General features: G+C 44.3%; 1 protein-coding gene across 1 annotated transcript in view; it reads left to right on the top strand.

The window, feature by feature from the left end:
- Window positions 1-4,345: 4,345 nt before the first annotated feature.
- HSD17B4 (hydroxysteroid 17-beta dehydrogenase 4) overlaps window positions 4,346-14,055 on the top strand; it is a 67,328-nt gene continuing 57,618 nt past the window's right edge. Inside the window, exons 1-4 of the mRNA XM_086769839.1 lie at window positions 4,346-4,449; window positions 8,875-8,928; window positions 13,030-13,137; window positions 13,668-13,727. Coding sequence (XP_086625965.1) covers window positions 4,392-4,449; window positions 8,875-8,928; window positions 13,030-13,137; window positions 13,668-13,727 — 280 coding nt within the window. The 5' untranslated portion in view covers window positions 4,346-4,391. The remainder of the gene's footprint in view (window positions 4,450-8,874; window positions 8,929-13,029; window positions 13,138-13,667; window positions 13,728-14,055) is intronic.

The raw sequence follows: 14,055 nt of genomic DNA, 5'->3' as shown, positions 1-14,055 counted from the left end.
TAAAAGTTACATACTTTCACTCCAGTGCACTTTCTGTTGTGTTTCGCAGAAAAAAAAAAAAAATCTGCAGAGGAAACTCCAGTTTTATTTATTGTTTTGCAGTGTGAGCTCTTTGCTGATTCTAATTCCAGTGTATGCATTAAAATGAGGAAGCTATAAAACATTCTGACTTGTTAACAAGGCCTATTCATTAGCTGTGTAAAGAACAAATAATGCTGTAGAAGTACCTCAAGGTCTGATCTACCTGGGTCATTGTAACCACTAGCTTCCAGGCAAATTCCAGAGTAGAGTCCTTTCCCTGAATAGCCCATCATCTAAAAAAAACCAAAAAACAAACAGGACTCAGAAGAATATGGAACCTGAAAGGCTAGAGCTGAAATTGCCTGTTCAAGATCATTTAAGAGGCCAGAACCAGCACTGAAAACAAAACAAGTTCTCCTAGGACTCATTTATAGTCATGCACACAGAACTGTGCTGCTTTAGATAGATATGATTATACAACGGATTATGCAAATAAATTTGGTGGTGTAAGGATGACCACATTAGTTCCTGTCTAAATGTCTGAGTATTTCCAGTCTGAACCGGTTGTTTCCAGAAGTGCATGAACAGTTGACTGTGCTGGGTATTTGTGCTCTTAGTTTGCATGCATTTCCTACTGTAACAAATTAATCCTAAACACAACAGTATAGAAACAAGCCTTTTAACACCCATAATAAACATGTAGGAGCGAATAAGGGTATGTAACACCCCAGCAGATAGTGAACTGGATTCACACTGCACCAGTGCAAGGCTCTCTTCCGTGCGCCGTACCTTAAAGGCACACCCTGTGTCACGCTCATGTTGCGGGGCCAGCCAGGTGGCTGTCTGTCATAGTTCAGCCCCGATCAGGAGCAGACTATGCAGTCTCTCTCTCACTCCCCCCACCTTCCGAGAGAACAGGGGGAGATGATATAACAAAAACAGCTCGAGGTTTGAGATAAGGACAGGGAGAAATCCTTAAAGTTACCGTTACAGGCAAAACAGACTCGACTTGGGGAAAAGTATTCATTTATTTCTAAAACTAGCAGGAGAATGAGACAGGGAACAAGACAACCTCCCCTCACCCTTCCCTCTTCCCAAGCTTAACATTATCTCTCCTGCCTTCCCCCCCCCCGGGCAGCACAGGGGGGAAGAGGGAATGGGGGTTGCGGTCAGTTCATCACGTGTTGTTTTACGCCACTGCTTCATGGTTGGGGGAAGAACTCCTCACATTCCTCCCCTGCTCCATTGTGGGGTCCCCCCCACGGGCCACAGTCCTTCCTGAAACTGCTCTGGCGTGGGTCATCTCTTCCACGGGTGCAGTCTCTCCAGAACGGCTGTCCCAGCGGGCCCTCCGACGGGCCACAGCCTCCTTCAGGCATCCACCTCCCCCTCTGCGCCTCTGCACCCGCTCAGCTTCTTCACATTTTCTCTTCTCTCCTTTTTTTTTTTTTTCTGTTCTCCCCTTCTTAAATACGTTATCACAGAGGCATTATCACGGAACATTCTGCTACCAATTGGCTTGGCCTTGGCCAGCAGCGGGTCCACCCTAGGCCCGGCCGAGTCCACTGAACAAAGGGGAGCAACTTCTAGCAGTTTCCTACAGAAGCTACCACCTTAGGCCCCCCCTCACTAAACAAAACCACAACACTGTCACAGCAGCCAGCACTGCTCTGATCCTGGAGATTTCCTTCTCTTCTCCCAGGTGGGAGCCCAATCCCACAGTGTAGCAACAATAAGCAAAATATTGAATGCTGAGGCTGAACCAAAGCTCACAGGCGGTTATGAGCTCCATCTGTTACTTCCTCAGGAAGAGCAATTGCAAACTGACTCACAGCTCAGCTCTCCTGGGAAACAGCTTCCTCCTGCCGCCAAGTGCAGCACAGACAAACTGCCATCAGGGATGTTCTCTCTGCAATACACAGGCAACTGCGCTGGGCCTCTCACTGTTGGGAAATTTGCTCCTGCGTTGAGCTGCAATCAAATGAAATAGCCAAACTTTGGGAGTGTAATTGGTTGTGAGGGTATTTTGTGCTGATTAATACAGTGCCAGAATAACACACACTCAGTGCAAGGGGTTGTTTCTGCAGACATTCAACAATATTTCCCATACTTAAAACTCGTGATTATTTGTACACTACTTATGTGTCCTGTGTTCCCTTGCCTGCCTCCAGAACAACTTTTTGTAACTTCCAGTGCATACACATAACATGTGTACACAGCCAGAAGAATGACACCATGCCAATGAATGTATTGGCTAAGTAAAACCAGTGTCTATCAAAAGCAGTGTTCCTTTGACTCGATCTGTGCCTAAGCCTTTTTTAGGTTCGTCGTACAAGAATTTCATTACTTGTGGTGTGGCACCTGTAAATGCAGATATTTAAGTCAGTTTTACTGTATCGCAATGCTCCCTCCAGTGCCCAAACTGTGAATTGCAACTATAGTATTTAATTCAATGCAACTTCTCCGTTCAAACTGAATTGCAGGTAATAAAATCACAGGCAATAGATCTCTATTCCTAATACTTCTAAAGGAGTGAATGTTACAGACTACTTGAGGTCAGAAATGCTAATTTCTTCTCGTTGGAAGTCTCCAAATAGCAGTCACACCTCACTTCAGTGTAGGCAGTAAAGCACCAACAGCCGAGGAGATAATCTGCAGCAAAAATATTTTTTCTTTCTACTAGCCCCAGAAATAATCCAAACTCTACAAAGTGTATAAGAAAGGTTAATAATGAATTAAAGTTCATCTGTGCAGAGGGAGTATGTAGGTGATTTCCCCAACAAAATAAGCTAGATAGCTGCTCTGAATTGTGGACTCTCCTTACACCATCCTCTGTTCCCTGAGCACTGCCTAGATTTAAGACAGACACTGCCAAGAAGCAGGGAGTTTACAGAGGCTCAGGCCTATGGTGCTCAGTCAGCTGAGCGAGTGTGTTTGTAAGAAGGAATAGCTTCATGAGATCCTTGTCCATTGTTTAGATAGTTTGTCATCACCTGAGTTGGGTAGGTAATACTGGCATGTCCTAACTAGAACTACTGCTGAGAGCTAGAGTAGTGGCCCTATGAAACTCCAGTACAATTACATTCTGAACGACACTGTGCCATGCCTGTAATGATATAATGGACAGGCATGCTAACTCCTACTTAACCCACTGCCTGGTTCCACAATATACAATCATCCCTGCTACTTCTTTCCTCTGCACTCTGTTCCTCTGCTTCGCTGTGGCATCACTCCACGGGTTGCAGTCCTTCACAAGCTGCTCCAGTGTGGTCCCCCATGGGGTCACAGGCCCTGCCAATAAACCTGCTCCAGCCGGAGCTCCTCTCTCCACGGGTCCACAGCTCCTCCCAGGAGCCTGCCCCAGCGCAGGCCCTCCACGGGCCACAGCCTCCATCAGCCATCCCCCTGCCCCGGCGTGGGGTCCTCCCCGGGCTGCAGGTGGATCTCTGCTCCTGCGTGGGCCTCCATGGGCTGCAGGGGCACAGCCGGCCTCACCATGGGCTGCACCACGGGCTGCAGGGCAATCTCTGCCGGGAGCAGCATCACTGCTCCCCCTCCTTCTTCACTGGCCCTGGCGCCTGCGGGCCGCTCCTCTCACATTCTCTCACTCCCCTCTCACAGTTTCTTAAATATGCTCTCGCAGGGGCACCTCCACCTCGGCGGCCGGGCTGAGCTGGGGTGGCCCCACCGGGGCCGGCAGTCCCCGCACAGGGCAGGGCAGGCCCGGCCCCTGCAGCCCCCGGCCAGCGCCTGGGCACAGACACGCCGCGCAGGCTTCCGCAGAGGGAGGGGGATAAATCTGGGGAGAAGAGAAGGGGGCGCGTTTCACATTCGCTGTTCAATCTGAAGAACTCCCGCAGCCAGGGAAGGAACGGCTGTAAAGCAGTGATTTGGATTGGGAAATAGCAAACAGAGCAAAAAAAACCCAACACGACATAAGCCATCAGATGAGTGAAGTAAATAAAGATTAACTTTGCACAGAGGCACGTTCAGGCAGCCTGATCTTGAAACCCACCCTCCCCGGCGGTGCCCTCTCTAGAGGCCGGTGAAGATGTGCCTGCCGCGGAGCAGGACAGACCAGCTCGCCTGTTAAAACCCCCGCATTTCACAAAGCGCCGGCCCGCCCCTGCACAGGTGTGGAAACAGCGCGAGTAGAAGAAGCGGCAGCCCAAACGCAACCGCCTCTCCCCGCCCCGGGGCCGCGCTCTCCCCGCCACTCAGCTCGGCGCCGTCGGGACCGGCGCCGCCGTCCGGACTACGTTTCCCAGAGGGCAGCGGGGCGGCGCATGCGCGGTGCAGCCGCCCCGCCCCGCTCCGTCAGCGGGGCCGAGCCGGCGGCAGCGCAGAGGAGCGCAGGTCAGCGGAGCGCCATGGCGGCAGGGATGAGGTTTGATGGGCGGGTGGTGCTGGTGACCGGCGCCGGAGGAGGTGAGCAGCGCCGTCCCGTCCCGGGGTGCGGTGTGGCGGGGGTTTCGTCCTTCGCAGGAGGCGGCTGGGTCTGTGGCGGGGCTCGGGCGAAGCGGACACCCCACTACCCTGACAGGTGCCCTCCGGTGCCAGCCGGGGACGTCTGCGAGGGCTTCGCTGGTTAAAAACGGGTTTGTTTTTTTTTTACCTCCCCGCAGAAGAGAGAGGTGTGGCGGGGGGCAGGAGGCGCGGGGCTGCGGGGGAGGCCTGTGAGGTGCGGGCCCTGTTCCCGCAGGGCCGGCGTGGCAGTGCCAAGGCTGTACAGGGGTTACCGCCGCCTGCCTTGCCGGGCTTGGGAGCTGCGGCGGTTCCGTCTGAGCCGCGGTACTGCTGGAAACTAGCACGGTAGTACTGCCCGCAGGGGCGTGCTTTCCGTTCTGTAAATACGCGGCAGGCAGCGGTGCATGTCCTGCTCCGCGTACTGTTTTGGTATCCTGCTGCTTTGCAGTTTTGCCTGGCACCTAGGGACGGGCCCTTGTGCCCTGCGTGACCTGGCACAGGGCTGTTGGAGCCGGGGTCCGACGTGTGCCAGAAAGCGGCCTCCGAGCTGCTGCTGGTGCCTTCCCTGGCTCCCACCCGGGAGGCAGCCCGGAGGCACGGGGGAGAGGGCAGCAGGGAGGGGAAAGGGTGGGGAGATTCTTTGGCAGCAGGACTGGCCTGTGCTGTTGGTGGGCTGCAGGCCTGGCCTCTCCAGGGGAGGTGGTTCTGCACTGGAATGCTTGGTTTTGCCAAGAAGTGTTTCTGTATTTGTTGTGGTGTGGGGGTTGGTTGTTGTGTTTGGTGGGGTTTTTTTCCCTTTTTTTTTTTTTTCTTTCCTTTTTTTCTCTGAATGCATGCTTTGACCTTTGCCTACTTCGGTACTTCCAGCAAAGATAAAAGCTGTGAATGTAGAAGAGAGAGAGGCAAAGTTTGTAGTAGTGGTGAGCCACTAAAGGAGCTTGTTCTACCATCTTCTAAGAAGCTTGAGCCTTTGTACAGTGAAGTTTTGTTCTTTTTTTTGTGTGTGCACATAGCCAGAGGAGTCATTTTGGGAGCCTAGGTTGTGTGATCCCTTGCAGAGAAAGACCAAGAATATGAGATTTTGTGGAAAGCAGTGAACATTGCATTAGTGTCACCTGAAGGTGACAAACCTGAGAATAATCAAGGCCAGATCATAGAATCATAGAATGGTTAGGGTTGGAAGGGACCTTCAAAGGTCATCTAGTCCAACCCCCCAGCAAGGAGCAGGGACCCTCACTACAAGAAAGACATTGAAGCCCTGGAACGTGTCCAGAGAAGGGCAACAAAGCTGGTGAGGGGTCTGGAGCACAAGTCTTATGAGGAGCGGCTGAGAGAGTTGGGGTTGTTTAGTCTGAAGAAGAGGAGGCTCAGGGGAGACCTCATTGCACTCTATAGCTTCCTGAAGGCAGGTTGTGATAAACAGGGGTTTGGCCTCTTCTTCCAGGCAACAAGCAGGACCCGAGGAAATGGCCACAAGTTGTACCAGAGGAGGTTTAGATTGGACTTGAGGAAAAACTTTTTCTCTCAAAGAGTGGTAAGGCACTGGAACGGCCTGCCCAGGGAGGTGGTGGAGTCTCCGTCCCTGGCAGTGTTCAAGAGGCGGCTTGATGAGAAGCTACAGGATATGGTTTAGTAGCTGTGGCAGCAATGGTAGTGGGAAGACGGTTGGACTAGATGATCTTATAGGTCCCATCCAACCATGTGATTCTATGATTCTATGATTCTATGACATCCCCAGCTAGATCAGGTTGCTCAGAGCCTCATCCAGCCTGGCCTTGAACGTTTCCAGGGATGGGGCCTCCACCACCTCTCTGGGCAACCCGTTCCAGTGTTCTATAACTCGCATCGTAAAAAAAATTTTCCTAATTTCTAATCTAAATCTACCCCCCTCTATTTTAAAACCATTACCTCTCGTCCTATCGCAACAGGCCCTACTAAACAGCCTTTCCCCATCTTTCTTGTAGGCCCCCTTGAGGTACTGGAAGACCGCTATCAGGTCTCCCTGGAGCCTCCTCTTCTCCAGGCTGAACAGCCCCAACTCTCTCAGCCTGTCCTCATAAGAGAGGTGCTCCAGCCCTTTTATCATCTTCGTGGCCCTCCTCTGGACCTTCTCCAACTGGTCCATGTCCTTCTTGTGTTGGGGGCTCCAGAACTGGACACAGTACTCCAGGTGGGGTCTCACCAGGGCAGAGTAGAGGGGAAGAATCACCTCCCTCAACCTGCTGGCCACGCTTCTCTTGATGCAGCCCAGGATGCGGTTGGCCTTCTGGGCCGCAAGGGCGCATTGCCTGCACATGTTAAGCTTCTCATCCACCAGCACTCCCAAGTCCTTCTCCTCAGGGCTGCTCTTGATCCATTCCCCGCCCAGCCTGTATTTGTGCCTGGGATTGCCATGACCCAGGTGCAGGACCTTGCACTTGGCCTGGTTGAACTTCATGAGATTGGCACGGGCCTGTCAAGGTCCCTCTGGATGGCATCCCTCCCTTCCAGCGTGTCGACGGCACCACACAACTTGGTGTCGTCGGCGAACTTGCTGAGGGTGCACTCTATCCCGCTGTCCATGTCGCCAACAAAGATGTTGAACAGGGCCGGGCCTAGCACGGACCCCTGGGGGACGCCACTCGTGACTTTGTATGCTGCTTTTCAGCTTTTACCAGATCTGTAGTTATGTACTTCTCTCTATATAGGAAGTCTCACTGAAGAACAGGTTGTGACCTTGGGTAACAGCAAAACAAGACTTTAGCAATAACAGAGTTTCTAAAAGCACTGCATGGAGCAATAATTGCTTGTTGTAAATGTGGGTACAGTGGCCCTTGTACTTCTAGTATTAGGATGCTTGAAAATGGTTTGTTAGTAGAGAAAAATGTCCTTGGATGTTTTATTTCACAACAGTTTTTTTTATAAGTAGTTGATTAAATCTAAGCCAAGACAGTGGGAGGCCCTGTTAACGTCAGATTAGTTCTTGGTTTTCTTTTATTTATTTTATAGCACTGTAGTTAGGCTGTACTGCTAATAGCATTGTTTGTCAACATTGATTTTTGAACTGGATGCTGGTGAACAGACCAGAGGTAGGGATTTATCTAAAACATCTGGATCACTAATTTGTTTTAAAGTGAGACCTGTTTTTACATACACAGACATCTAAAAGTACAGTAGTTTCTCTTCACTTTGAGCAAATGCCCTGTGAAGTGTTGTTCCTGCTTGTTATTGTTTATGCAATTCAAGCTCTTTTTTTTTGTTTGCTTGTTTTTTAAGATTCGTTTTGATTCTTAAGCATTCAGTCCTTGCTTGCCACTTGAGAATATTGGCACATGTAACATAGTCTGAGTTACGTGCCCTTCTCAGTTGTGCGGCTTTTGAAAACATAGTTTTCTTGGACTTCGGTTACATCAGGCAGTGGGCATACATGCTACCTCACATGTGATAATCTCCGTTGCAGAGACTCACAGGAGTCTTAAGGAAAATTGCAATTTGTTGGTGTGAGATTAGTGTGTTTCGAAACAGTCTAAACAGTTCTGATTTTTTTTTTTTAAACTTTTTTTTTTGTTTCCCTAGAGCTATCTTTGGATGTTTTTGTGAGGGACAAATAGATACTGTTGCACTCTGAGAAACTTTTCTCTGACTCATCCTCTTTTGACAGTTCAAATCTCAGTCTGTTTTGGAATGAAACAAAGCATCATTATCATTGATTTCAGTAACTTTTGACTGTGGATAATATCTTTGTAAATTATTTGTCATAACAAATAACTAATGTATAACACACCTAGAGTCTAACACAGAGTGAAGGTACAACAGTCTTGCTTTTGTATGTGAGGCAAAGATGAGAGTGTTCTGTTACAACAGGTAAACTGTGGATGCATCTAGTTAACTGTGGTATTAAGTGATTCCTTTATATTCAAGTAATTGGAAGGGTTTTGTCAGTACATCTTCAGTCATAGTTAAATTTTATTCAGCTTCTCCTACAAATCTTAAAGGCTAACTTTAACCAGGAAAAAATTTTATTCACTTAGAATGTAATTAATTAACTTGAAACATCCCCTCCTTCAAGCTTATGTCAAGATATTAGACTTTACAAATGCTTTTTTTCTGTCATAAGCACAAGCTCAGCAGCAGACAGCTTTCCCTGATGGTTCTGTTGAGTCCAATTACGAAGAGTAAGCATGGGGATTTTTTTTTTCTCTTGACTGGAAGTTTTGTCTACGATTTGTTTGTTTACTTTTATTTTTTGAACTTATGCAAAACTTTTAGTGTCCTAGGGGAAACAGGGTTTTACTTTGAGCCTTCAAGGTATTTGTATTGATTTGGTGCATTTTTCTTCATACAATTTACTTTTGTGTCTCTTTTTCTCTTTTATTTTTTTTTTTACTTTTTTTTTTTTTTAACTAGGTTTGGGCAGAGCATATGCTCTGGCTTTCGCTGAAAGAGGAGCTTCAGTAGTTGGTAAGTTTTATGTTAACTAACTTGATCTAGACAATAACCTTTGCCTTTTTACGTAGCTCATATTCAACAGTCCATGCACTTTTAGAGAGTAACCTTTGTTATTTAATGGTTTTCTGTCTTATCTTTTGCTATTTAAATTTTGCTTCTAAGCTTTATTTTCTTACGAAACAAGTTGCCTAAGTTTGTCCAAGGCCTTATCTTTGCTGCAAAGGCAATTTGAATCAGATCATTTCCCAGCCTTTACTTTCATCCGTACATACCAATCTTTACTGTGAGTTGTGGCCAGAGAGGATGTTGTCTCAGGTGAATACTGTTCAGAAACTTTTAATATGACCATTTGAAAATGTGAATATGTTATCTTCTAGTACCTTCTCCCAGGAAAGACATTATTGGAGTGTAACTCGGTATCAGTATCCCCTAGAAAACACAGGATGTGCTGAAAGTGCACTGCATTGTTCCTTTCTGCTGTGTATTACACAAAAGAGCCATTCGGTGTCATTGACAGCTCTCAGTAAAGGATTTCTGATAATTTCGTAGTTATTTGGTTGAACCTTGGGAATATTTAGTTGTACAAAATGCTGTATCACAAGCCAGTTCTGAAGGTTAAGTTATATTCTTGGGCGCTCTCTGGCAGTTGGCATCACCATTTGAGTGCCTATGAACAAATTTGCACAGGTATTGTTGATGAGTTCAAGGTTAACCTTGAGGTACCTTCAAGGTAACCTTTAAACAGGTTACGGACAAGAACTTGCTTTCTAATAAAAATCCCAATTTCAGTGTACAAAATTTAAAAAAAAATAGGTTTACCTTATTGATTAAATAAGGAAGTTGATTAATTAAGAAGTCTGTGTGTAGATAATTAAAAAAAAAATCTACATTTGTTTTCCTGATAGTTGCCACCTTTGCTACTTACCTTATTTACTAGGAACATGAATACTTCACCTCTAGTTCCTATTTAACAAAAATTACATCACTAAAGTAGCCTAAATGTTTAATTATATTGATTCTATATAGCTAGTGGTGTTCTGACTTTCCAGAATGGTCTGAAAGAAAATGTACTGTATTACCTGCCCACAACTAATACTCCTTTATCTCATGACCTTATTGCACAATAGCTAAATCAGTAAGTTAAAAACTAATTGTCTGTAGGGGAAGGTTCTTGTTTCCCTTTGGAAACTGCACCTCAGTTCACTTTCTCTTATAGCAGTGCTTTGCAATTGCCTCTATATGCTTGTATTTATTTTTCTTACGCTTGTTCTCTTATGATTCTGACTTCAAAGAGTTGAGAAGTAACTTGTGTTACTTTGTTTGAATTTTTTTAACTAAAGCACGTATGAGACTCATGTCTTGTCTCTTTAAAACAAGTTCCCTTTTTAAATTTATGGAAATGAAGATATGCTGTAAGAACAGTGATCAAATACTCTAGTTGGAGGAATAGCAGTGGGTCTCAACGTGGAAGCTTTTTCTGTCCTGTCCCACATCTCTTTCGATGTACAGCCTTCTGTTGAGTGAGTTGCTGTTGGCATGGTTAGACTGACCAGTGTGACCCAAGTGGAAATCTCACTTTTCTTATCATACAGAGGCTGTCTCCTGCCACCTTTTTTGTGGTGCGTCATGTCTTTCATGCTTCTAATCAGAAAAAGTTGAAAGCAGGAGGAAAGGAATGTCATTTTTTTTTTTTTTGTCTTGCAACTTGTATTATGTCCAAACCCTACTGTTTCTTCCTTTTTAGTCTACCTGAGGGGTCTTCTGTGTTGCTGTTTTAGTTTAGATTAGAGTCATGCTTTTGAAGCATCTCTCCACGTTTATATCTGTTTGTATTTTTGTTTGCATTGTGGGATGACGTTGAAGTACATGAGTGGAGTTCCTTTGAAAACCAAACTGGAAGATGCAATTTAGTAGTGCACCTGAATTGTTCCAAATGTGTACTCGCTTTGTAGCACCACGCTACAGCAAGAAATGAGCTAGTTTATTTTTTTAAAAAAACATATACTGTAGATGTCAGGTCTTCAGCACCAACTGTTTCACTCAACAGATTTGCTTTTGCTGCACTGCACTCCTTGTTAATAACGCACTCATAGCCTTAGAGGAATCGTTCTCTATGGTTTAGACTTATAGCCATGCTCTACTACAGCTGCTACAGTCTCTGGCTCTTTTCTACTGGATGTTTTAAACTGGAAATTATGAGATTAATCTCTTGAGCTTAAAATAATGTTATTTATACATTATTTTTTGTTTTGTTTTGTTTTTTTTTAATATTCTGTCACACTCATGAATTAATTTTGTTATTTTCAAAGCCTAGAATAGCTCTGTTCTTTCTTGCGTACTCATTTTTGCTTCAACTCTGTTACTGCCTGCATTCAGCCTAAGGTGCTTTCCTGCCTCTGGTAATTTTCCCAAATATTTAATTAAACTCTTGTGAGCAAATTACTATTGAAGGGAAGGATAAACATATATAAGTATGTCTTTGGTAGAGAGCTGTAATGTGTTAACAAGACTAACTGAATGTTTTTGTATAAATGTTGAACACAAAATTGTTGACTCTTCTTTCCCAGGACAGATTAGAAATCCTAGTGCTGTTCCTGGCTCGCTTTACTTTAATGTCGTATTAAAGACCTTTGATGTTGCAGATTGAGAAGTCTGCCTGTGTTGCCTATTCTAATGCTTCACTACACTTGGAAATTTTCCCTGGTGCCTCACCTGAATTGTGCTAGCTGCATGTTTGAACTGTTAGATATTAATCTATTCAACTTGGAGATTTTGTCTCCTTTCTTTTTTTGCATCGGTCTGTTAATATACTCAAGTATATCATCATGTTCTGTCTTAATTCTTCCTGCTTCAGGCTAGGCAGTTCTTGGTTGTGGTTTGGTTTGTTGTTGTTGTTTTTTTCCTTTACATGGCTCACTTCTTCTGGGCTTTGGCATTTTCATTTGCTCATACAGATTTTCTGCAGTGTTTCTGCATTTCTCTTGAAGTGCTATATGCAAAATTGAATACGGGGTTCCAAATGAGACTTTCTTGGTCTGAGTAAGAGAGAACAATTTTGTCATGTGTTCTCTAAGCTATGTTCCTTTTTACATGGAGAAGTTTTTTTTTTAAAAAAGTGCACAATATGGGTTTATTTTGTTTTGTGATAATACAGCAGACTTACAGTTGCTGTTTATCATCCAGACCAGCAAGATTATCGTGCATATTTTGTGGTTTTCACTATGGTTGGCTTCTTGAGGACTTAAAAAAGTTATAAGGCAAAAAGCTGGAGTTCACCATAGAAAAAGACTGTTTAGCAAAATATGAATGTTGCATGTAAATCCACAGCAAATTCTTGTTTTCTTACAATTTCATTTTGCACCCATTTAAACATAACATTTTGTGAATTCTTTGTCCAAGTGTGTGTAGACTTTTTTGGGACATGTTTTTGTTCCCATGATGAATTCCTTGGAACTCTGGGACATGTCAATACAGCAGTGCAGCAAACTGTGGTGATGATATAGTGCAGCTACCATTAATAATTCATGCCCCAATACAGAAGGCAGCCTGGAAACAAAGCAGCTTTCTGTGTCAGGTGGTCCTCTTGTCCCACAGGAGCACGATCTGAACCTCCAGAGCAGGCTCTTCTCCCTTTGTTCAGGCCACTTGATCTGTTCTGTGGTGAAAGTTACTAGTAATATTTTAGCTACCTTATTAAACAAGAACAAAGTCTTCTCAGTCTTCTTTACGGTTCACGCAGTAGCTATAGCAGTTTGACAGGAGACCAGAATTAATCACCTATGATTGGTATGTAACCTTTATCTTAATCTCTGAACTACAATAACCCAATTCAAGAGGTAGCCTGGGCAGGGCATGCCAGTTGAATGCATGGTGGAGAGGAAAAAAAAATGTTCTGTTTTCCATGCTATTTTAGAAAAATGATACTGTACGTTGTGCTATTTAAAAAAAAAAAAAAGGGTCCTATTGTTCTTTTCCAATAATCTAAGATTCTCAGCAGGATCCAGAGGCAGCAGGTTTTATTAATACTCCATATAACATCCACTGTGATAATGAGATAAGGGGAGATCATGAAGTCTGAGTGTTAAGAAAAATTCATTTCTTTGTGATGCACAGTGAATGATCTTGGAGGTGATTTCAAGGGATATGGCAAGAGCTCCTCAGCTGCTGACAAAGTTGTCAACGAAATCAGAGCAAAAGGAGGGAAAGCAGTGCCCAATTATGGTATGTTATTTTTCCAGACTAATGTAATGCTTTATCTAAAGGAATAGTGGACCTGTTGAATGAAAATTTGACATTGCTTAATAAAGGACTATTGCCAGCTTGTCAATACTGTATAAATTAAATAAGAGTAATGTAATGTGGAGTAGGGAGACAGAGATGCTAAAAGCAAGTACATAAATTGCTTTTTAAATTAATTCTCATCTAGTAATGCCCTTTTCTTTCATATGCTTTCTTACCATTGAAGTACTGAGAAACTGTCCATCTGCAGTTGTCAGAGGGAAAATGGGACTGGATGATTCTTACCTTTTTCGCTTCTTGTTTTTCTTACCATGTGCCATTTAGACTTACTGTGTGGGATTTGCTTTAGGCCACATGCAAATAGTGGCTTAATTTGAATTTATTTTATATAGTGGTTATACACAATTTATTTTTCTTAGTTCCACGGAATTAGTTGTTACTTTCCAGGAAGTACAGTATATCCAGTTCATCTTACTTGAAAATTTATACTTTTTTTTTTTTTTTTCTTACAGATTCAGTGGAAGATGGTGAAAAGCTTGTGAAGACAGCACTTGAGGCTTTTGGAAGGATAGGTACAGTTGCTTAATTCTTGTAACTTGTGTCCAAGTGCAGAGCCATTATAAGCAGTGCAACTGACAACAAGTGTATGAAGTACAGTAGGGGAACAGTAGAACTCACCAATCCTTGATGCCCTTAGTTAGTGAAACCTAAATCAGGGGCTTTCCACTTTAAATCTGAATGGGCAGCTTTTCTGTCTTTTTGGTACTTTTTAGCAGAAGTTTAAAGCTCAATATATGATTCTTGGTTTTCTGCCCTTCAGAATTGTGATACTTCAGTAATGGTTAACAATTTCTGTCTCAAAGCACAAAGTTCATCAAGTATTATAACTAGCTGCCTAAA

Source organism: Chlamydotis macqueenii, chromosome Z, assembly GCF_036417535.1.
Source record: "Chlamydotis macqueenii isolate bChlMac1 chromosome Z, bChlMac1.mat, whole genome shotgun sequence".
NCBI classification, from domain to species: Eukaryota; Metazoa; Chordata; class Aves; order Otidiformes; family Otididae; genus Chlamydotis; species Chlamydotis macqueenii.
This window is presented reverse-complemented; position numbering and strand designations above follow the sequence as displayed.